Source organism: Heptranchias perlo, chromosome 40 (assembly GCF_035084215.1).
Source record: "Heptranchias perlo isolate sHepPer1 chromosome 40, sHepPer1.hap1, whole genome shotgun sequence".
Lineage (NCBI taxonomy): Eukaryota > Metazoa > Chordata > Chondrichthyes > Hexanchiformes > Hexanchidae > Heptranchias > Heptranchias perlo.
Genome location: NC_090364.1, coordinates 18,142,063 through 18,163,687, shown reverse-complemented (window position 1 = coordinate 18,163,687; position 21,625 = coordinate 18,142,063). Strand labels below are relative to the sequence as shown.

General features: G+C 49.2%; 1 protein-coding gene across 1 annotated transcript in view; it reads right to left on the bottom strand.

The window, feature by feature from the left end:
* The window catches only part of micall1a (MICAL-like 1a), a 102,136-nt gene extending 100,761 nt beyond the window's left edge, over positions 1 to 1,375 (bottom strand). The window contains exon 1 of the mRNA XM_067974717.1: positions 1,211 to 1,375. Coding sequence (XP_067830818.1) covers positions 1,211 to 1,350 — 140 coding nt within the window. The 5' untranslated portion in view covers positions 1,351 to 1,375. The remainder of the gene's footprint in view (positions 1 to 1,210) is intronic.
* Between the last annotated feature and the right edge of the window lie 20,250 nt (positions 1,376 to 21,625).

Genomic DNA, 21,625 nt, shown 5'->3' with positions numbered 1-21,625 from the left:
CAGAAAATTCCATCTGGGGTTTCATTGACGCCACTCCACGGCACTCCAGTTACCCGCCAAGCAGACATCAGGTCGCACGAGCGCCTCAGATACCTCAAGTGCAGCATCGAGCGACTCATAACAGGAGGATCCGGGGTTCAATTCCTGATCTGTGCTTTGTGGCGGGCGGGGGTCTCTACAACTTGCCCTCAGCGACGGGAAGCACTGAACCCAACGGGAAACCCACTCCACTGCGATCAGATCGGGCTCAGCTGTGATGCCTCCCACAGTCCAATATCCCACTTACTAGAACAAGGCACAAGGGAGGGAAATAGAGAAGGGGGTTCAATGAGATGCCTGTAGGACCAGCACCTTCTGGGGAGAAAAGGCAACAGCTGCCCAGGTTCCTGATCCCCCCCTTCCCCCACACTCTCTCCCCCTTGTCTCGTCTCCTACACTCCTCCATTCCCCACCCACCCAGACCCTCGCCTCCCCACCCCCCTCACCTCCATTCCCCACCCCCCTCACCTCCATTCCCCAGCCCCCTCACCTCCATTCCCCAGCCCCCTCACCTCCACCCCCCTCACCTCCACCCCCCTCACCTCCACCCCCCTCACCTCCACCCCCCTCACCTCCACCCCCCTCACCTCCACCCCCCTCACCTCCACCCCCCTCACCTCCACCCCCCTCACCTCCACCCCCCTCACCTCCACTCCCCTCACCTCCATTCCCCTCACCTCCATTCCCCTCACCTCCATTCCCCTCACCTCCATTCCCCACCCCCCTCACCTCCATTCCCCAGCCCCCTCACCTCCATTCCCCTCACCTCCATTCCCCACCCCCCTCACCTCCATTCCCCACCCCCCTCACCTCCATTCCCCACCCCCCTCACCTCCATTCCCCTCACCTCCATTCCCCACCCCCCTCACCTCCATTCCCCACCCCCCTCACCTCCATTCCCCTCACCTCCATTCCCCACCCCCCTCACCTCCATTCCCCACCCCCCTCACCTCCATTCCCCACCCCCCTCACCTCCATTCCCCACCCCCCTCACCTCCATTCCCCACCCCCCCCCCTCTCCTCCATTCCCCACCCCCCCCCCTCTCCTCCATTCCCCACCCCCCCTCTCCTCCATTCCCCACCCCCTCTCCTCTTCCCCCTCCGGTCCTCCGGTCCTCCGGTCCCGACCCCCCCCCACCATGTCCGAGCCGATTCTCCCCCGGACACTCACATCAGGTCAGGCCGGTGCCGGTGGATGATGGCGCAGAAGGCGAGCCCGTCCCTGAAGCTCGAGCTCATGTTCTTGACGTCCACCCCGCGGTAACCGGCGGCCTGGAGCCGGGCCCAGTCCTGGAGCGCTCGGGTCGCCATGGGAGCGGCTGGCGGAGCCCGGGCAGCGCCTGCCCCGCGTCACTTCCGGTCCGGGCACAGCGCCGCCCGCGGCAACCGGCGGTACTGCAGCGCCCCACAGCGCCGCCCGCGGCAAGCGGCGGTACTGCATCGCTCCACAGCGCCGCCCGCGGCAACCGGCGGTACTGCATAGCTCCACAGCGCCGCTCGCGGCAACCGGCGGTACTGCATCACCCCACAGCGCCGCCCGCGGCAAGCGGCGGTACTGCACCGTTCCACAGCGCCGCCCGCGGCAACCGGCGGTACTGGACCGCCCCACAGCGCCGCCCCCTGTCGCAAAGTGGGATTACACCAGGTTGTCAGCATCGTGCCTCCGCCACCCAGTGAAGGCAACAGAGCGCTGCCCAGCGACCATGTTCTCCGATGCCTGGTTATCCTGTGTTGTCCCGAACCTGAAGTTCTGATGTCCGTCCCATTTCCCGCACTTCTGCTCTCACCCCTTGCTCTCCCTCCCAGAACCACGATAGGATCCCCCTTGTCCTCACCTTCCACCCCAGCCAGCCTCCACATTCAACGTATCCTCTTCCATTTCCACCACCTCCAGCGCAATCCCACCACCAAACACATCTTCCCCTCCCCTCCCCTTTCCGAAGGGACCGCTCCCTCCGTGACACCCTGGTCCACTCTTCCATCACCCCCAACACATGCTCCACTCCCCACAGCACCTTCCCATGCGAGCGCAGGAGATGCAACACCTGCCCCTTCACCTCCTCCCTCCCCACTGTCCAGGGCCCCAAACACTCCTTCCAGGTGAAACAGTGATTTTTCTTGTACTTCGTTCAATTTACTATACTGTATTCGCTGATTGCAATGCAGTCTCCTCCACATTGGGGAGACCAAATGCAGACTGGGTGATCGCTTTGCTGAACTGGGCAAATCTGTTAATGGGTAAAACGACTGATGATCAGTGGGAAATGTTTAAAGAAACATTTAATGTGATACAGAACTGGTTTATGCCCCTGAGGGGCAAAAAAAACTTGTCAAAAAAAACAGCCATGGACAACTAAAGAGGTACGGGGCAGTATAAGACATAAGGAAAGGGCATACAAAAAGGCAAAAAATGGCACAGATCCTGGCGAATGGGAAAGATACAAAGATCAACAAAGGGTCACAAAACAGATAGTAAGAGCTACAAAAAGAGAGAATGAAAAGAAACTTTCAAGGGATATCGAAACCAATACGAAGAACTTTTAGAGTTATATTAGGAAAAAGAGGGTGGTCAGGAGCAGTGTTGGCCCCTTAAAAACTGAAAGTGGGGATATTGTCATTGACAATGGGGAAATGGCGGATATGTTGAACAATTACTTTGAGTCAGTATTTACAGTAGAAAAAGAGGATAGCATGCCGGAAATCCCAAGAAAACTAATATTGAATCGGGGTCAGGGACTCGATAAAATTAACATAAGTAAAGCAACAGTAATGAAGAAAATAATAGCACTAAAGAGTGACAAATCCCCAGGATCAGATGGTTTCCATCCCAGGGTTTTAAAGGAAGTAGGTGAGCACATTGCAGATGCCCTAACTATAATCTTTCAAAGTTCTCTAGATTCAGGAACTGTCCCTCTAGATTGGAAAATTGCACATGTCACTCTGCTTTTTAAGAAAGGAGAGAGGGGGAAACCAGGGAATTATAAACCAGTTAGCCTAACATCTGTTGTGGGGAAAATGCTGGAGTCTATAATTAAGGATAGGGTGACTGAACACCTCGAGAATTTTCAGTTAATCAGAGAGAGCCAGCATGGATTTGTGAAAGGTAGGTCGTGCCTGACAAACCTGATTGAATTTTTTGAAGAGGTGACTAAAGTAGTGGACAGGGGAATGTCAATGGATGTTATTTATATGGACTTCCAGAAGGTATTTGATAAGGTCCCACATAAGAGACTGTTAGCTAAGTTAGAAGCCCATGGAATCGAGGGAAAAATACGGACTTGGTTAGGAAATTGGCTGAGCGAAAGGTGACAGAGAGTAGGGATAATGGGAAGGTATTCACATTGGCAGGATGTGACTAGTGGAGTCCCGCAGGGAACTGTCTTGGGGCCTCAATTATTCACAATATTTATTAACGACTTAGATGAAGGCATAGAAAGTCTCATATCTAAGTTTGCCGATGACACAAAGATTGGTGGCATTGTAAGCAGTGTAGATGAAAACATAAAATTACAAAGCGATATTGATAGATTAGGTGAATGGGCAAAACTGTGGCAAATGGAATTCAATGCAGACAAATGTGAGGTCATCCACTTTGGATCAAAAAAGGATAGAACAGGGTACTTTCTAAATGGTAAAAAGTTAAAAACAGTGGCTGTCCAAAGGGACTTAGGGGTTCAGGTACATAGATCATTGAAGTGTCATGAACAGGTGCAGGAAATAATCAATAAGGCTAATGGAATGCTGGCCTTTATATCTAGAGGACTAGAGTACAAGGGGGCAGAAGTTATGCTGCAGCTATACAAAACCCTGGTTAGACCGCACCTGGAGTACTGTGAGCAGTTCTGGGCACCGCACCTTCGGAAGGACATATTGGCCTTGGAGGGAGTGCAGCGTAGGTTTACTAGAATGATACCCGGACTTCAAGGGTTAAGTTACGAGGAGAGATTACACAAATTGGGGTTGTATTCTCTGGAGTTTCGAAGGTTAAGGGGTGATCTGATCGAAGTTTATAAGATATTAAGGGGAACAGATAGGGTGGATAGAGAGAAACTATTTCTGCTGGTTGGGGATTCTAGGAGTAGGGGGCACAGTCTAAAAATTAGAGCCAGACCTTCCAGGAGCGAGATTAGAAAACATTTCTACACACAAAGGGTGGTAGAAGTTTGGAACTATCTTCCGCAAACGGCAATTGATACTAGCTCAATTGCTAAATTTAAATCTGAGATAGGTAGCTTTTTGGCAACCAAAGGTATTAAGGGATATGGGCCAAAGGCAGGTATATGGAGTTAGATCACAGATCAGCCATGATCTTATCAAATGGCAGAGCAGGCACGAGGGGCTGAATGGCCTACTCCTGTTCCTATATTGCTTTATTCCTATGTTCCTAACACCTCTGCTCAGTCCACAGGCGTGACCCTGACCTGACGGTCACTTGCCATTTTAATTCCCCGTCCCACTCCCACTCTGACCTCTCTGTCCTCGGCCTCTTACACTGTTCCAATGAAGCTCAACGGAAGCTCGAGGAACAGCCCCTCATCTTTCGTTTAGGCACTTTACAACCTTCCGAACTCAACATTGATTTCAATAATATCAGATCATAACCACTGCTCCCATTTTTTCGGACAGGTGCTGGTAATGGTTCTGCTGCCATTTACAGCTACTCTGGACCCATCTTTTGTTTCTTTACCTTTTTTTTTATTCGTTCACGGGATGTGGGCGTCGCTGGCAAGGCCGGCATTTATTGCCCATCCCTAATTGCCCTCGAGAAGGTGGTGGTGAGCCGCCTTCTTGAACCGCTGCAGTCCGTGTGGTGACGGTTCTCCCACAGTGCTGTTAGGAAGGGAGTTCCAGGATTTTGACCCAGCGACAATGAAGGAACGGCGATATATTTCCAAGTCGGGATGGTGTGTGACTTGGAGGGGAACGTACAGGTGGTGTTGTTCCCATGCGCCTGCTGCCCTTGTCCTTCTAGGTGGTAGAGGTCGCGGGTTTGGGAGGTTGCTGCAGTGCATCCTGTGGATGGTACACACTGCAGCCACAGTGCGCCGGTGGTGAAGGGAGTGAATGTTTAGGGTGGTGGATGGGGTGCCAATCAAGCGGGCTGCTTTATCTTGGATGGTGTCGAGCTTCTTGAGTGTTGTTGGAGCTGCACTCATCCAGGCAAGTGGAGAGTATTCCATCACACTCCTGACTTGTGCCTTGTAGATGGTGGAAAGGCTTTGGGGAGTCAGGAGGTGAGTCACTCGCCGCAGAATACCCAGCCTCTGACCTGCTCTTGTAGCCACAGTATTTATATGGCTGGTCCAGTTAAGTTTCTGGTCAATGGTGACCCCCAGGATGTTGATGGTGGGGGATTCGGCGATGGTAATGCCGTTGAATGTCAAGAGGAGGTGGTTAGACTCTCTCTTGTTGGAGATGGTCATTGCCTGGCACTTATCTGGCGCGAATGTTACTTGCCACTTATGAGCCCAAGCCTGGATGTTGTCCAGGTCTTGCTGCATGCAGGCTCGGACTGCTTCATTATCTGAGGGGTTGCGAATGGAACTGAACACTGTGCAGTCATCAGCGAACATCCCCATTTCTGACCTTATGATGGAGGGAAGGTCATTGATGAAGCAGCTGAAGATGGTTGGGCCTAGGACACTGCCCTGAGGAACTCCTGCAGCAATGCCCTGGGGCTGAGATGATTGGCCTCCAACAACCACTACCATCTTCCTTTGTGCTAGGTATGACTCCAGCCACTGGAGAGTTTTCCCCCTGATTCCCATTGACTTCAATTTTACTAGGGCTCCTTGGTGCCACACTCGGTCAAATGCTGCCTTGATGTCAAGGGCAGTCACTCTCACCTCACCTCTGGAATTCAGCTCTTTTGTCCATGTTTGGACCAAGGCTGTAATGAGGTCTGGAGCCGAGTGGTCCTGGCGGAACCCAAACTGAGCATCGGTGAGCAGGTTATTGGTGAGTAAGTGCTGCTTGATAGCACTGTCGACGACACCTTCCATCACTTTGCTGATGATTGAGAGTAGACTGATGGGGCGGTAATTGGCCGGATTGGATTTGTCCTGCTTTTTTTTGTGGACAGGACATACCTGGGCAATTTTCCACATTGTCGGGTGGATGCCAGTGTTGTAGCTGTACTGGAACAGCTTGGCTAGAGGCGCAGCTAGTTCTGGAGCACAAGCCTTCAGCACTACAGCTGGGATGTTGTCGGGGCCCATAGCCTTTGCTGTATCCAGTGTACTCAGCCGTTTCTTGATATCACGTGGAGTGAATCGAATTGGCCGAAGACTGGCTTCCGTGATGGTGGGGATATCGGGAGGAGGCTGAGATGGATCATCCACTCGGCACTTCTGGCTGAAGATGGTTGCAAACACTTCAGCCTTGTCTTTTGCACTCACGTGCTGGACTCCGCCATCATTGAGGATGGGGATGTTTGCAGAGCCTCCTCCTCCCGTTAGTTGTTTAATTGTCCACCACCATTCACGACTGGATGTGGCAGGACTGCAGAGCTTTGATCTGATCCGTTGGTTGTGGAATCGCTTAGCTCTGTCTATAGCATGTTGCTTCCAGCTGTTTAGCATGCATGTAGTCCTGAGTTGTAGCTTCACCAGGTTGGCACCTCGTTTTTCGGTACGCCTGGTGCTGCTCCTGGCATGCTCTTCTACACTCCTCATTGAACCGGGGTTGATCCCCTGGCTTGTTGGTTAATGGTAGAGTGAGGAATATGCCAGGCCATGAGGTTACAAATTGTGCTGGAATACAATTCTGCTGCTGCTGATGGCCCACAGCGCCTCATGGATGCCCAGTTTTGAGCTGCTCGATCTGTTCTGAATCTATCCCATTTAGCACGGTGGTAGTGCCACACAACACGTTTGATGGTGTCCTCAGTGCGAAGACGGGACTTCATCTCCACGAGGACTGTGCGGTGGTCACTCCTACCACTACTGTCATGGACAGATGCATTTGCGACAGGTAGATTGGTGAGGACGAGGTCAAGTCAGTTTTTCCCTCGTGTTGGTTCGCTCACCACCTGCCGCAGGCCCAGTCTAGCAGCTATGTCCTTCAGGACTCGGCCAGCAGTGGTGCTGCCGAGCCACTCTTGGTGATGGACATTGAAGTCCCCCACCCAGAGTACATTTTGTGCCCTTGCTACCCTCAGTGCTTCCATCCAAGTGGTGTTCAACATGGAGGAGGACTGATTCATCAGCTGAGGGAGGACGGTTGGTGGTAATCAGCAGGAGGTTTCCTTGCCCATGTTTGACCTGATGCCATGAGATTTCATGGGGTCCAGAGTCAATGTTGAGGACTCCCAGGGCCACTCCCTCCTGACTGTATATCACTGTACCGCCACCTCTGGTCGGTCTGTCCTGCCGGTGGGACAGGACATACCCAGGGATGGTGATGGAAGAGTCTGGGACGTTGGCTGAAAGATATGATTCTGTGAGTATGGCTATGTCAGGCTGTTGCTTGACTCGTCTGTGGGACAGCTCTCCCAATTTTGGCACAAGTCCCCAGATGTTAGTAAGGAGGACCTTGCAGGGTCGACTGGGCTTGGTGTTTTGCCGTTGTCGTGTCCGGTGCCGGGTGGTCCGTCCGGTTTTATTCTTATTGTGACTTTTCGTAGCGAGATTTTACAACTGAGTAGCTTGCTAGGCCATTTCAGAGGGCAATTAAGAATCAACCACATTGCTGTGGGTCTGGAGTCACATATAGGCCAGACCAGGTAAGGACGGCAGGCTTCCTTCCCTAAAGGACATTAGTGAACCAGATGGGTTTTTACGACAATCCGGTAGTTTCATGGCCATCATTACTGATACTAGTATTTTAATTCCAGATTTTATTTTAATTAATTGAATTTAATTAATTGAATTTAAATTCGCCAGCTGCCGTGGCAGGATTTGAACTCATGACTCTGGATTTTAGTCCAGGCCTCTGGATTACTAGCCCAGTAACATAACCACTATGCTACCGTACCTGTCCCAGTCCCACCCTCCGTGCCTTGCACCCTCATCCCTTTTGTCATTTAATCACTCCTGCCCTCCACCCTATCACAGACCTTCCCCTTTGATCTCTCCACCCTCCCTTCCCTTACTCTCTACTTGCATAAAAACTGTTAAAACTCACACTTCTCCCAGTTCTGACGAAGGGTCATCGACCTGAAATGTTAACTCTATTTTTCTCTCCACAGATGCTGCCTGACCTGCTGAGTATTTCTGGCATTTTCTATTTTTATTTCAGAAGTTCTGATGAAGGGAACATCATTCCTCTGCAGATGCTGCCTGACTTGCTGAACGACTCCAGCGTTTTCTGATTATGTTTCAGGAAATTTTGCAGCTCCTTTTGGAGGGGAAACAATAACGGGCTGGACCTCGCAGCATCTGGCGCGCTCTCAGTTGGTCTTTTTCCTGCACCCTTCAGCTCAAATCTTTTTTTGCGCCTTAACTTGCTGGTAATGGCGTGGCCAAGGCAGCAGGGTAACTGGGACCTTAGTGAACGGAGGGACCAACAGTCTATCTCCTTAACCTGTGAGATTTAAGGATTGAAAAAAGAAGCAGAGGAGCAATGGAGAAGGGAATGGGGTGAATTTGAGTCAAATCAGGTACAGAAAGAGAAATAAAGAGAGGGAAAGAAAGATCGGATTAAGAGAGAAAAAGGAGAGATAAAGGAAAAGTAAGAAAAAAATTAAATTTGAAACTTTTAAAATCTCTAACAATTCTACCTACAGGAATGAGATTGAACAGTTTAAATTGTTCCCATTCTGGGCCGGAGAGATTGATTGGCTTTGCAGGTACAATTATCATGTCATTAAAAGATACTTACGCTATTAAATACCAGACTTAACTTTCTGCGGCGAGTTTAATGCGCAAATCCAGCAAGATCGTAAAAATAGCGGGGAGGCTAAATCGAGCAGTGAGTTCTGGAGTTTCACAACTCATGGCGCGTCTCTTCATCCCCTCAACTTGTTGGCCAATTTGAACATCAATAATGACGTGCGAGGTTAACCCAGCATTATTTTCCCAGCAACATCTGGCCTGATGTGTGATGAGCATTCGGTTTGAACCTGGGGCTCTCAGTTTTGTATGTTCGAGATTGTATCCAATTCATTCTCAGGTTATGGGCATCACCGAAAAGCTGCATTTATTGCCCATCCCTAGGATACAGCACATGTCGGCCCAGACTGGGTAAACGTGGCAGGTTTCCTCCCCTAAAGGACATCAGTGAACCATTGGGTTTTGGTGCTATTTATTTTCAGATTTTAAAAAAATTGAAAATCAAATTCTGAAATTGCAGTGGTGGGACTTAAACTCACATTCTCTGGATTACTCGTCTAATAACATAAACCCCACACTACCGACCCCTCACAGCCTCAGTCTGCCTTCATTATCTGCTCGCAGGACCCTCACCACCAATCGTTGCTGAAAGTTGTACACAATATTCCAAAGTGCGCAGTGTGGAACACGCGAGCTGCAATTTTGTTGGGAGCGGTCACTGATCTAGATTTCTGAAAGGGAAGACTTTGGAACATTGCATTAGGTGGGAGATTGCTGGAGTCGTGCTTTTACAGCTAGGAGGAGCAGGTGGATATCTTGTTGATAATGTTGGTGCAGGGAGCAGCTTCCAGTTTAACACCCATAAATCCCTGGGTCAAACATTCGCAAACTATTTGTTATGAAATAAGGGCCTGGAATTTTGGATCTATTGGGATTGGTGGCCAATCAGCCTGTCCGTCACCTTCTGCCCCAACCCAGGTTTGATTTTCTGGATGAGGTTAATTATGATTCTGGCTCAGGCCTGGCTGCATGCAGTAGATTGTCTGTGGGTCACTCTGCTCGGCCCCCGATCTCACGGAGCTGGGTGAGATGCCGGAGGCGATAGATTCAGGAGCAGACGTGATTGGAAAGTCTTGTTTCCTGTTGGGGGTTTCACCAGGAAGAGACCGTGTGCTCACGGCTTGGCATCGATTGCAAAAGCAGATTCCAAGAGCTACTTTTAAACTGAGATGGCTCCTCGGAGATGATTTGTCTGAAACATGACCTCAGAGAGCTCTGAAATGGAATAGGCATTTGAAATTCTAATTGAGTGCTCAGCTTCCCAGACAGCTGCAGTGCGAATGAGGCTTGTCGCAATGGAATCCCAGAGTGTCAGGTTCATGTGGTGGGAGTGGACTCACAGGAGGGGCAGAACCTCACATTAAACCGGGGTGAGGGACCGGAATTACTGCTCACTGTAATCAAACTGGGAAACTGACACCATCGCAGAGCAATATCTCAGAGCATTTTATATTTTATTGACCCTGGGATTTTTCTGGTTTTTTGCCTCTCCCAGGAGATTACAGGGCTGCGGGGGCGGGGGTGAGGGGGAGGGGCTGCGGGGGCGGGGGTGAGGGGGGCGGGGCTGCGGGGGTGGGTGTGAGGGGGCGGGGCTGTGGGGGCGAGGGGGAGGGGCTGCAGGGGCGGGGGTGAGGGGGGGCGGGGCTGCGGGGGTGGGTGTGAGGGGGGGCGGGGCTGCGGGGGTGGGTGTGAGGGGGGCGGGGCTGCGGGGGTGGGTGTGAGGGGGGAGGGGCTGCGGGGGCGGGGGTGAGGGGGCGGGTGGGTGAGGGGCTGTGGGGATCGGTATGAGGGGGAGAGGGAGGAAGCGGACTGGCCATCATGGTGTGGGGCAGGCTTGATGGTCCAGCTGGTCTTTTCCTGCCCCTCAATTTCTTATGTTTGTATCTTCAAAGGAACAGAGGGAAATGTTCATAGCAACATAGTAGGTGGAGGCAGTTCAGCCCATTGTGCCTGTGCTGGCTCTTTGAAAGAGCTATCCAATTATTCCCACTCCCCCGCTCTTTCCCCATAGCCCTGTAAAATTTTTCCCTTCAAGTATTTATCCAATTCCCTTTTGAAAGTTATTATTGAATCTGCTTCCACCGCCCTTTCAGGCAGCGCGTTCCAGATCATAACAACTCGCTGCGTAAAAAAATGTTTCCTCATCTCACCTCTGATTCTTTTGCCGATCACCTTAAATCTGTGTCCTCTGGTTACCGACCCTTCTGCTACTGGAAACAGTTTCTCCTTATTTACTCTATCAAAACCGTTCATGATTTTGAATACCTCTATCAAATCTCCCCATAACCTTCTCTGCTCTAAGGAGAACAACCCCAGCTTCTCCAGTCTCTCCACATAACTGAAGTCCCTCATCCCTGGTACCATTCTGGTAAATCTCTTCTGCACCCTCTCTAAGGCCTTCACATCCTTCCTAAAGTGTGGTGCCCAGAATTGGACACAATAGTCCAGCTGAGGCCTAACCAGTGATTTATAAAGGTTTAGAATAATTTCCTTGCTTTTGTACTCCTTGCTTATATTAAGGGTAAGAGGATGACTAGGGAAAAAATAGGGCCCATTAGGGACAAAAATGGCAATCTGTGTGTGGAGCCGGCAGATGTAGGAGGGGTTCTAAATGAATTTTTTGCATCTGTTTTCACTATGGAGAAGGACGATGTAGACATAGAAATACGGCAGGGGGACTGTGATATACTCGAACATATTAACATCGAGCGGGAGGAGGTATTGGCGGTTTTAGCAGGCCTAAAAATGGATAAATCCCCAGGCCCGGACGAAATGTATCCCAGGCTACTGTGTGAGGCAAAGGAGGAGATTGCGGGGGCTCTGACACATATATTCAGAACCTCTCTGGCCACAGGGGATGTGCCAGAGGACTGGAGAACCGCTAATGTAATACCATTATTCAAGAAGGGGAGTAGGGAAAAACCGGGGAACTACAGGCCAGTGAGCCTAACATCAGTGGTAGGAAAATTATTGGAAAAAATTCTGAAGGACAAAATTAGTCTCCACTTGGAGAAGCAAGGATTAATCAGGGATAGTCAACATGGCTTTGTCAAGGGAAGATCATGTCTGACTAATTTGATTGAATTTTTTGATGGGGTGACTAGGCGTGTGGATGAGGGTAACGCAGTGGATGTGGTATACATGGATTTCAGTAAGGCCTTCGATAAAGTCCCCCACAGGAGACTGGTCAAGAAGGTACGAGCCCATGGAATCCAGGGTGCCTTGGCACTTTGGATACAAAACTGGCTTAGTGGCCGAAGGCAGAGGGTGATGGTCGAAGGTTGTTTTTGTGACTGGAAGCCTGTGGCCAGTGGGGTACCACAGGGATCTGTGCTGGGTCCCTTGCTGTTTGTGGTCTACATTAACGACTTGGATATGAATGTAAAAGGTATGATCAGTAAGTTCGCTGATGATACAAAAATTGGTAGGGTGGTAAATAGCGAGGAGGATAGCCTCAGTCTGCAGGACGATATAGATGGGTTGGTCAGATGGGCGGAACAGTGGCAAATGGAATTTAACCCGGAAAAGTGCGAGGTGATGCACTTTGGAGGGACTAACAAGGAAAGGGAATACACAATGAATGGGAGGACCCTAGGCAAGACAGAGGGTCAGAGGGATCTTGGTGTGCAAGTTCACAGATCCCTGAAGGCGGCGGAACAGGTAGATAAGGTGGTAAAGAAGGCATATGGGATACTTGCCTTTATTAGCCGAGGCATAGAATATAAGAGCAAGGAGGTTATGATGGAGCTGTATAAAACACTGGTTAGGCCACAGCTGGAGTACTGTGTGCAGTTCTGGTCGCCACACTACAGGAAGGATGTGATCGCTTTGGAGAGGGTGCAGAGGAGATTCACCAGGATGTTACCAGGGCTGGAGCGCTTCAGCTATGAAGAGAAACTGGGAAGATTGGGTTTGTTTTCCTTGGAGCAGAGGAGGCTGAGGGGGGACATGATTGAGGTGTACAAAATTATGAGGGGCGCAGATAGGATAGATACTAAGGAGCTTTTTCCCTTCGTTGAGGGTTCTATAACAAGGGGACATAGATTCAAGGTAAAAGGCGGGAGGTTTAGAGGGGATTTGAGAAAGAACTTTTTCACCCAGAGGGTGGTTGGAGTCTGGAACTCACTGCCTGAGAGGGTTGTGGAGGCAGGAACCCTCACAACATTCAAGAAGCATTTGAATGAGCACTTGAAATGCCATAGCATACAAGGCTACGGACCAAATGCTGGAATATGGGATTAGAGTAGACAGGGCTTGATGGCCGGCGCGGACACGATGGGCCGAAGGGCCTCTATCCATGCTGTATAACTCTATGACTCTATGACTCTACTCTAGTCTGTCTCTGTCCTCCTGAAGTCTGTTACTATCCTCCACATTGTTTGCTACATTTCTGAGTTTTGTGTCATCTGCAAACTTTGAAATTATACCCTTTATACCCAAGTCCAGGTCATTAATATATATCAAAAAGAGCAGTGGTCCTAATACTGACCCCTGGGGAACACCACTGTATACTTCCCTCCAGTCTGAAAAACAACCGTTCACCACTACTCTCTGCTTTCTGTCCCTTAGCCAATTTTGTATCCATGCTGCCACTGTCCCTTTAATCCCATGGGCTTTAATTTTGCTCACAAGTCTATTATGTGCACTTTATAAAATGCCTTTTCAAAGTCCATATACACATCAACCGCACGACCCTCATCAACCCTCTCCATTACTTCATCAAAGAACTCAATCAAGTTAGTCAAACACGATTTTCCTTTAACAAATCCGTGCTGACTTTCATTTATTAGCCCATACTTTTCCAAGTGCCAATTAATTTCGTCCCAGATTATTGTCTAAAAGTTTCCCCACCACCAACGTTAGGCTGACTGGCCTGTAATTGTCGGGTTTATCCCTCTCCCCCTTTTTTTGAACAGGGGTGTAATATTTGCAATCCTCCAGTCCTCCGGCACCATCCCCATATCTAAGGAGGATTGGAAGATTGTGGCCAGAGCCTCCGCTATTTCCACCCTTCCTTCCCTCAGTAACCGAGGATCCATCTCATCCAGACAGGGTGACTTTTCTACTTTGAGTATTGCCAATCTTTTAAGTACCTCCTCTTTATCTATTTTTATCTTATCCAATATCACTATCACCTCCCCCTTTACTGCTACAATGGCAGCATCCTCTTCTCTAGTGAAGACCAATGTGAAGTATTCATTTAGTACCTCAGCCACGCCCTCTGCCTCCACAAGATCATCTTTTTTGTCCCTAATCAGCCCTATCCTTCCTTTGACTATCTTTTTACTATTTATATGTTTATAAAAGACTTTTGAGTTCCCTTTTATGTTAGCCGCTAATCTATTCTCATACTCTCTCTTTGCCCCTGTTATTCCTTTTGTTTTGATCTCCTCTGTACTTTCTGTATTCAGCCTGGTTCTCTACTGTATTATGAACCTTAGATTCATCATAATCCTCCCCCTTCTGTTTCATTTTAATCTCTATCTTTAGTCATCCAGGGAGCTCTAGCTTTGAATGCCCTTCCTTTCCCCCTCGTGGGAATGTGTCTACTCTGTACCCGAACCATCTCCTCCTTGAAGGCCTCCCATTGTTCAATTACTGTTTTGCCACCAATTTCTGATTCCAATCCACCTGGGCACGATCCCTTTTTAACTCAATGAAATTAGCCCTCCTCCAGTTAAGTATTTTTATGCTTGATTGGTCCTTGTCCTTTTCCCTAACTATTCTAAACCTAATAATATTGTGATCACTGTTCCCCAAATGCCACCCCCCCCACAACTGAAACATGCTCCACTTGCCCCACTTCATTCCCCAGAACTAGATCCAGCACTGCTTCCTTCCTCGTTGGGCTGGAAACACACTGTTCCAGAAAGTTCTCTTGTACACATTTCAGGAATTCCTCCCCCTCTTTGCCCTTTACACTGTTACTATCCCAGTCCATATTGGGATAATTGAAGTCCCCCATTATCACTACTCTATAGTTCTTGCATCTTTCTGTAATTTGCCTGAAAATTTCCTCCTCTATCTCCTTCCCACTATTTGGTGCCTATAGTCTACACCCAGTAGTGTAATAGCTCCTCTATTGTTCCTTAATTCTAACAAAATAGATTCTGTCTTTAACCCCTCAACTACATCATCCCTTTCCAGTGCTATAATAGTTTCTTTGATCAATACTCCACACCCCTCCTTTCTTTCCTTCCCGATCTTTCCTGAATAACTTGTAGCCAGGAATGTTAAGTACCCAATCCTCCCCTTCTTTGACCCAGCTCTCTGTTATTGCCACTATTTCATAGTCCCATGTGGTGACTTGTGCCTGCAGCTCACCAACATTATTTACCACACACTGCATTTATGCACAGGCACTCCAAACCCAGATTAAACTGTCTCACATTTACCGCCTGTCTGATCCCTCCAATTTCTGAACTATTCCTAAATCTGGTGCTACTTAGTCCTCCCAGTACTCTGACTGTATGTGGTGTATTTTATATTACTGACACTGTATATGACTGACACTTGTATTTTTTTGTATTCATTCATGGGATGTGGGCGTCGCTGGCGAGGCCGGCATTTATTGCCCATCCCTCATTGCCCTTGAGAAGGTGGTGGTGAGCCGCCTTCTTGAACCGCTGCAGTCCGTGTGGTGAAGGTTCTCCCACAGTGCTGTTAGGAAGGGAGTTCCAGGATTTTGACCCAGCAACAATGAACAGCGATATATTTCCAAATCGGGGATGGTGTGTGACTTGGAGGGGAACGTGCAGATGGTGTTGTTCCCATGTGCCTGCTGCTCTTGTCCTTATAGGTGGTAGAGGTTGCGGGTTTGGGAGGTGCTGTCGAAGAAGCCTTGGCGAGTTGCTGCAGTGCATCCTGTGGATGGTACACACTGCAGCCACAGTGCACCGGTGGTGAAGGGAGTGAATGTTTAGGGTGGTGAATGGGGTGCCAATCAAGCGGGCTGCTTTGTCCTGGATGGTGTCGAGCTTCTTGAGTGTTGTTGGAGCTGCACTCATCCAGGCAAGTGGAGAGTATTCCATCACACTCCTGACTTGTGCCTTGTAGATGGTGGAAAGGCTTTGGGGAGTCAGGAGGTGAGTCACTCACTGCAGAATACCCAGCCTCTGACCTGCTCTCGCAGCCACAGTATTTATGTGGCTGGTCCAGTTAAGTTTCTGGTCAATGGTGACCCCCAGGATGTTGATGGTGGGGATTGATAGAACCATAGAACCATCGAAAAGATACAGCACAGAAGGGGGCCATTCGGCCCATTGTGTCCGTGCCGGCTCGAAGAACAACCAGGTGCCCATTCTAATCCCACCTTCCAGCACCCGGTCCGTAGCCCTGCAGCTTACAGCACTTCAGGTGCAGGTCCAGGTACTTTTTAAAAGAGTTGAGGGTCCCTGCCTCTACCACCAATTCGGGCAGCGAATTCCATACACCCACCACTCTCTGGGTAAAAAAGTTTTTCCTCATGTCCCCTCTAATCCTTCCGCCAATCAGCTTAAATCTATGTCCTCTACTTCTTGAACTCTCCGCTAGGGGAAACAGGTACTTCCTGTCTACTCTATCTGGGCCCCTCATAATTTTGTACACCTCAATCAAGTCTCCCCTCAGCCTCCTCTGCTCCAAGGAAAACAACCCCAGCCTTTCCAATCTCTCCTCGTAGCTGCAATTTTCACGCCCTGGCAACATTCTTGTAAATCTTCTCTGCACTCTCTCCAGAGCAATTACGTCTTTCCTGTAATGTGGTGACCAGAACTGCGCACAATACTCCAGCTGCGGCCTTACCAGCGTTTTATACAGTTCCATCATTACATCCCTGCTTTTGTATTCAAACCTCGGCTAATAACGGAGAGCATTCCGTATGCCTTCTTCACAACCTTATCTACCTGTACTGCCACCTTCAGGGACCTGTGCACATGCACTCCAAGGTCTCTCACTTCCTCTACCCCTCTCAATATATTCCCGTTTACTGCGTATTCCCTTTTACTGCTTGTCCTCCCTAAGTGCATTACCTCACACTTCTCCGGGTTGAACTCCATTTGTCACTTTTCCGCCCACTCCACCAACCCATTGATATCTTCTTGGAGTCTACAGCTATCCTTTTCACTATCAACCACACGGACAATTTTTGTGTTGTCTGCAAATTTGCCAATCATGCCCCCTACATTCAAGTCCAAATCATTAATATATACCACAAACAGCAAGGGACCCAACACTGAGCCCTGTGGCCCACCACTGGAAACGGATTTCCATTCGCAAAGACATCCATCGACTTTTACCCTTTGTTTCCTGTTACTGAGCCAATTTTGGATCCAATTCGCCACATTTCCCTGGATCCCATGGGCTTTAACGTTTCTGACCAGTCTGCCATGTGGGACCTTGTCAAATGCCTTACTAAAATCCATGTAGACAACATCCACTGCACGACCCTCATCAATCCTCCTTGTCACTTCCTCAAAGAATTCAATCAGATTTGTAAGGCATGACCTTCCCTGAACAAATCCATGCTGACTATCCCTGATTAAACCATGCCTTTCCAAGTGACAGTTTATCCTATCTCTCAGTATTGATTCTAATAGTTTGCCCACCACCGAGGTAAGACTGACCGGCCTATAATTGTTCGGCCTTTCCCTCGTACCCTTTTTAAACAATGGTACTATGTTTGCAGTCTTCCAGTCCTCCGGTACCTCCCCTGTATCTAGTGAGGATTGGAAAATGATCCTCAGAGCATCCGCTATTTCCTCCCTGGCTTCCTTCAATAGCCTAGGAAACAATCCATCCGGCCCTGGTGACTTATCAACTTTCAAGGGTTGTATTGTTTCAGGCCAGGGTCAGTGCTGGGATTTTGTTGTCCTCAAGTTAAATAAACCCTGAAGGAATTCCATTTTTTGGGCTCGTGTCAATAATGCCGTTTGAGGTTCAGCTGCGGATCGATGTCAAAATCAATACCATGAGAAAGGGACGGTGGTTTAGGATTTGCAGGTGTTGCATGGCGCAGTTTAGGGGATCACGCTGGTTTCGGCCAGTGCAGGTTTTGGAGATGTGGTGGTTTAGGGGATGGAGCCGGTTCATGGCGGTGTTGTGCTGGTTTTGGATGTCGCTGGTTTAGAATGGTGCCAATTAAAGATGCAGTGATTTCGGGGACAGTGCTGGTGTAGGACGTTACCGGTTAAGGAGAGTTCCACTTTAAGACGGTGCCGGTTATGGAGATGGGGCGCTAAATTGGGCCGTGTAGCGCCCGTTGTTTCGGCGCTACACGGCCTCTCCAACATCCAAGATGGCGTCTTGGATGCGCACTCATGTTTCCTGTGTGACGTGCGCCAGACGCCATCTTGGTATAGGAGTTTGCGCAGGCGCAGATACGGAACGCTGGAATCATGTAAAGTCGGGAGAAAATGGATACAATCAGTGTGCAACGCTGATTTAAAGTGATAGACACCATTTTGGGACTTAATGCTCAACTCAACGCACAGTCTTAACCCCGACCATCTGAACGTGTCTTAGAGTGCCTGGAGGACCCCCCACCAGCGCTATTTAAAGGGACCATGCAGGATTTACAGGTTAGTGGCTGGATTATTGCTTCTGGCTGCTAATGCATTTGTAAATGCTTTTGTGGGAGAAGTTTGGAACGCTCTTCTACAGACGGCAGTTGATTTTAGCTCAATTGTGAATGTTAAAGCAGAGATTGATAGATGTCTGTGAAACAAGGGTATTACAGAATAAGGCTGGTACATGGAGTTAGGTCATAGATCAACAATTATTTTATTGAATGGCGGAACAGGCTCGAGGGGCTGAATGCCACGGCCACTTGCTGCCCCCTGATATGCACCTCCTTCTCCTGCAAGAAAGCGGGACGTGTGCCTGGGTGATGTGCCTGTCATGGTTGAAAAGCTGCCAGAGTGCGTGACCTGTGTACGCGGCTTGCAACAGTGATAATGTGTGACGGTGAGAGGAAGCATCTGATTAGAAGAGTTGAGAACTGATTGAAAGGGTTTCATGATATGTGGGTGACGGGGGGGTGTAGTGCGTGGAGCAGTGGATGCGGCCAGTGGGGCAACTGGTAGGAGATGCCACATGAGAGTTGCCTTCACTCACCTAGACCACTCGTGTCAAAGCATTGAATTTCTTCCTGCATTCATGTTCGTGGTACTATAGGGCTGGCATTGACTTCACCCCCTACTGCCTCCCACTGCCTTTTGAGCATATAACTGGAGGGCCTCTTGCCCCCTCCCCCATGCAGATATAGGATGCCGCTCCTTCTGTCCACCTCTTGCACCAAGGCCTCTAGTGCATCATCAGCGAGCCTTGGTGCTCACACTCTCACAGGCCTGGCACCAACTTGCACCGGCAGATTGGTGAGGTCCGGCATGCAGATTGGAGGATGTAGGATTTAGTAGTGCGCAACCTTTATTCAATGTTTTAACATAACTCATCAGTGTGTAAACATAGGGACGGAATCTGCATCTGTGTTTTACATGTGTGCTGTCTGATCTCTGTTCAGACTCTGTGCAGATAGTTGACTGTTATTTTCAGCAAATAACAGGTACCAGCTACCTTTAAGAGATTTGTAAGAAACATTCTCCCTTTAAGAGATTGACCTCCCTCTGGTGGTGGAAAGTGTGAATTGCATTCATTCCACGTGCAAGGCCTGGAACGGAACGCCGATTGCAGGTAAGTGCTCCCTTGGGACCAAACTTGCGTCCTGCCCGCGCAGGGGCCATTGGGCGCGGGGTGTTAGCGCATCGCACTGCCCGCGTCCAAAAACGACCCCGATCGAATTTTTCCCCCATGGTTATGGCTACAGACCGGGTGCTGGAAGGTGGGATTAGAATGGGCACCTGGTTGTTCTTCGAGCCGGCGCGGACAAGATGGGCCGAATGGCCCCCTTCTGTGCTGTATCTTTTCTATGGTTCTGTAGTGTCGACGTAGGATGTTGTCGGTTTAAGACAGTGCCCGTTTAAGGGATGCGCCGGTTTAGGATGGTGCCGGTTATAGGGATAGATAGATACATACATACATACATACAAGATTACAACATGGAAACAGGCCCTTCGGCCCAACATGTCCATGTCGCCCAGTTTATACCACTAAGCTAGTCCCAATTGCCTGCACTTGGCCCATATCCCTCTATACCCATCTTACCCATGTAACTGTCCAAATACTTTTTAAAAGACAAAATTGTACCCGCCTCTACTACTGCCTCTGGCAGCTCGTTCCAGACACTCACCACCCTTTGAGTGAAAAAATTGCCCCTCTGGACCCTTTTGTATCTCTCCCCTCTCACCTTAAATCTATTTCCCCTCGTTATAGACACCCCTACCTTTGGGAAAAGATTTTGACTATCTACCTTATCTATGCCCCTCATTATTTTATAGACTTCTATAAGATCACCCCTTAACCTCCGACTCTCCAGGGAAAAAAGTCTCAGTCTATCCAACCTCTCCCTATAAGTCAAACCATCAAGTCCCGGTAGCATCGTAGTAAATCTTTTCTGCACTCTTTCTAGTTTAATAATATCCTTTCTATAGTAGGGTGACCAGAACTGTACACAGTATTCCAAGTGTGGCCTTACCAAAATGCATCATCTCACATTTATCTAAATTAAACTCCATCTGCCATTCATCGGCCCACTGGCCCAATTGATCAAGATCCCGTTGCAATCCTAGATAACCTTCTTCACTGTCCACAATGCCACCAATCTTGGTGTCATCTGCAAACTTACTAACCATGCCTCCTAAATTCTCATCCAAATCATTAATATAAATAACAAATAACAGCGGACCCAGCACCGATCCCTGAGGCATACCGCTGGTCACAGGCCTCCAGTTTGAAAAACAACCCTCTACAACCACCCTCTGTCTTCTGTCGTCAATCCAATTTTGTATCCAATTGGCTACCTCACCTGGGATCCCATGAGATTTAACCTTATGTAACAACCTATCATGCGGTAACTTGTCAAAGGCTTTGCTAAAGTCCATGTAGACCACGTCTACTGCACAGCCCTCATCTATCTTCTTGGTTACCCCTTCAAAAAACTCAATCAAATTCGTGAGACATGATTTTCCACTCACAAAACCACGATGACTGTTCCTAATCAGTCCCTGCCTCTCCAAATGCCTGTAGATCCTGTCTCTCAGAATACCCTCTAACAACTTACCCACTACAGATGTCAGGCTCACCGGTCTGTAGGATGTTGTGGTGAAGAGGATGTGCCGGTGTAGAGGACCTGGTGGTTAAGGGGATGATGCCAGTAATGGGGATGGTGCTGGTTTAAGACATATCTGGTTTAGGACGGTGCCGGTTGGGGGGACAGTGCTGGGTGCAGCTTCAGCTGAGACAACACTGGGACACGGGACTTGGGCTGGAGCACCCTGTGGCCATACCCCAGGGCCAGGCTGATATGACCATTGCTGAAGGCCTTGTTGAAACTCTGAGGTCCCAGGCAGTTCCTCGCCCTCTGTGTAAGGAGGACGTTCGATGAGCTGCAGCCCCGTCTCGCCCTGCCCCAAATTAACCGAGTTCAGGTGTTCCAGCGGTCAGGATCCTTCCATCTGTTTTCAGGAGTTGGATGTGGAACAAGTCTCTCAGTCTGAGAGTTGATCAGTGATGAATGGAGTTTCATATTAACTTCTGTCAAAAGTGCGTTTGCTTAAATTGGGTTAAATCAAGAGGAGTTTGGATCTCAAGCCAAGATGGGGTTGGTTATGTGGCACTTTAGTTTTCAGTTAAAGGCAGGTAATGGCAAATCTTCAATACAC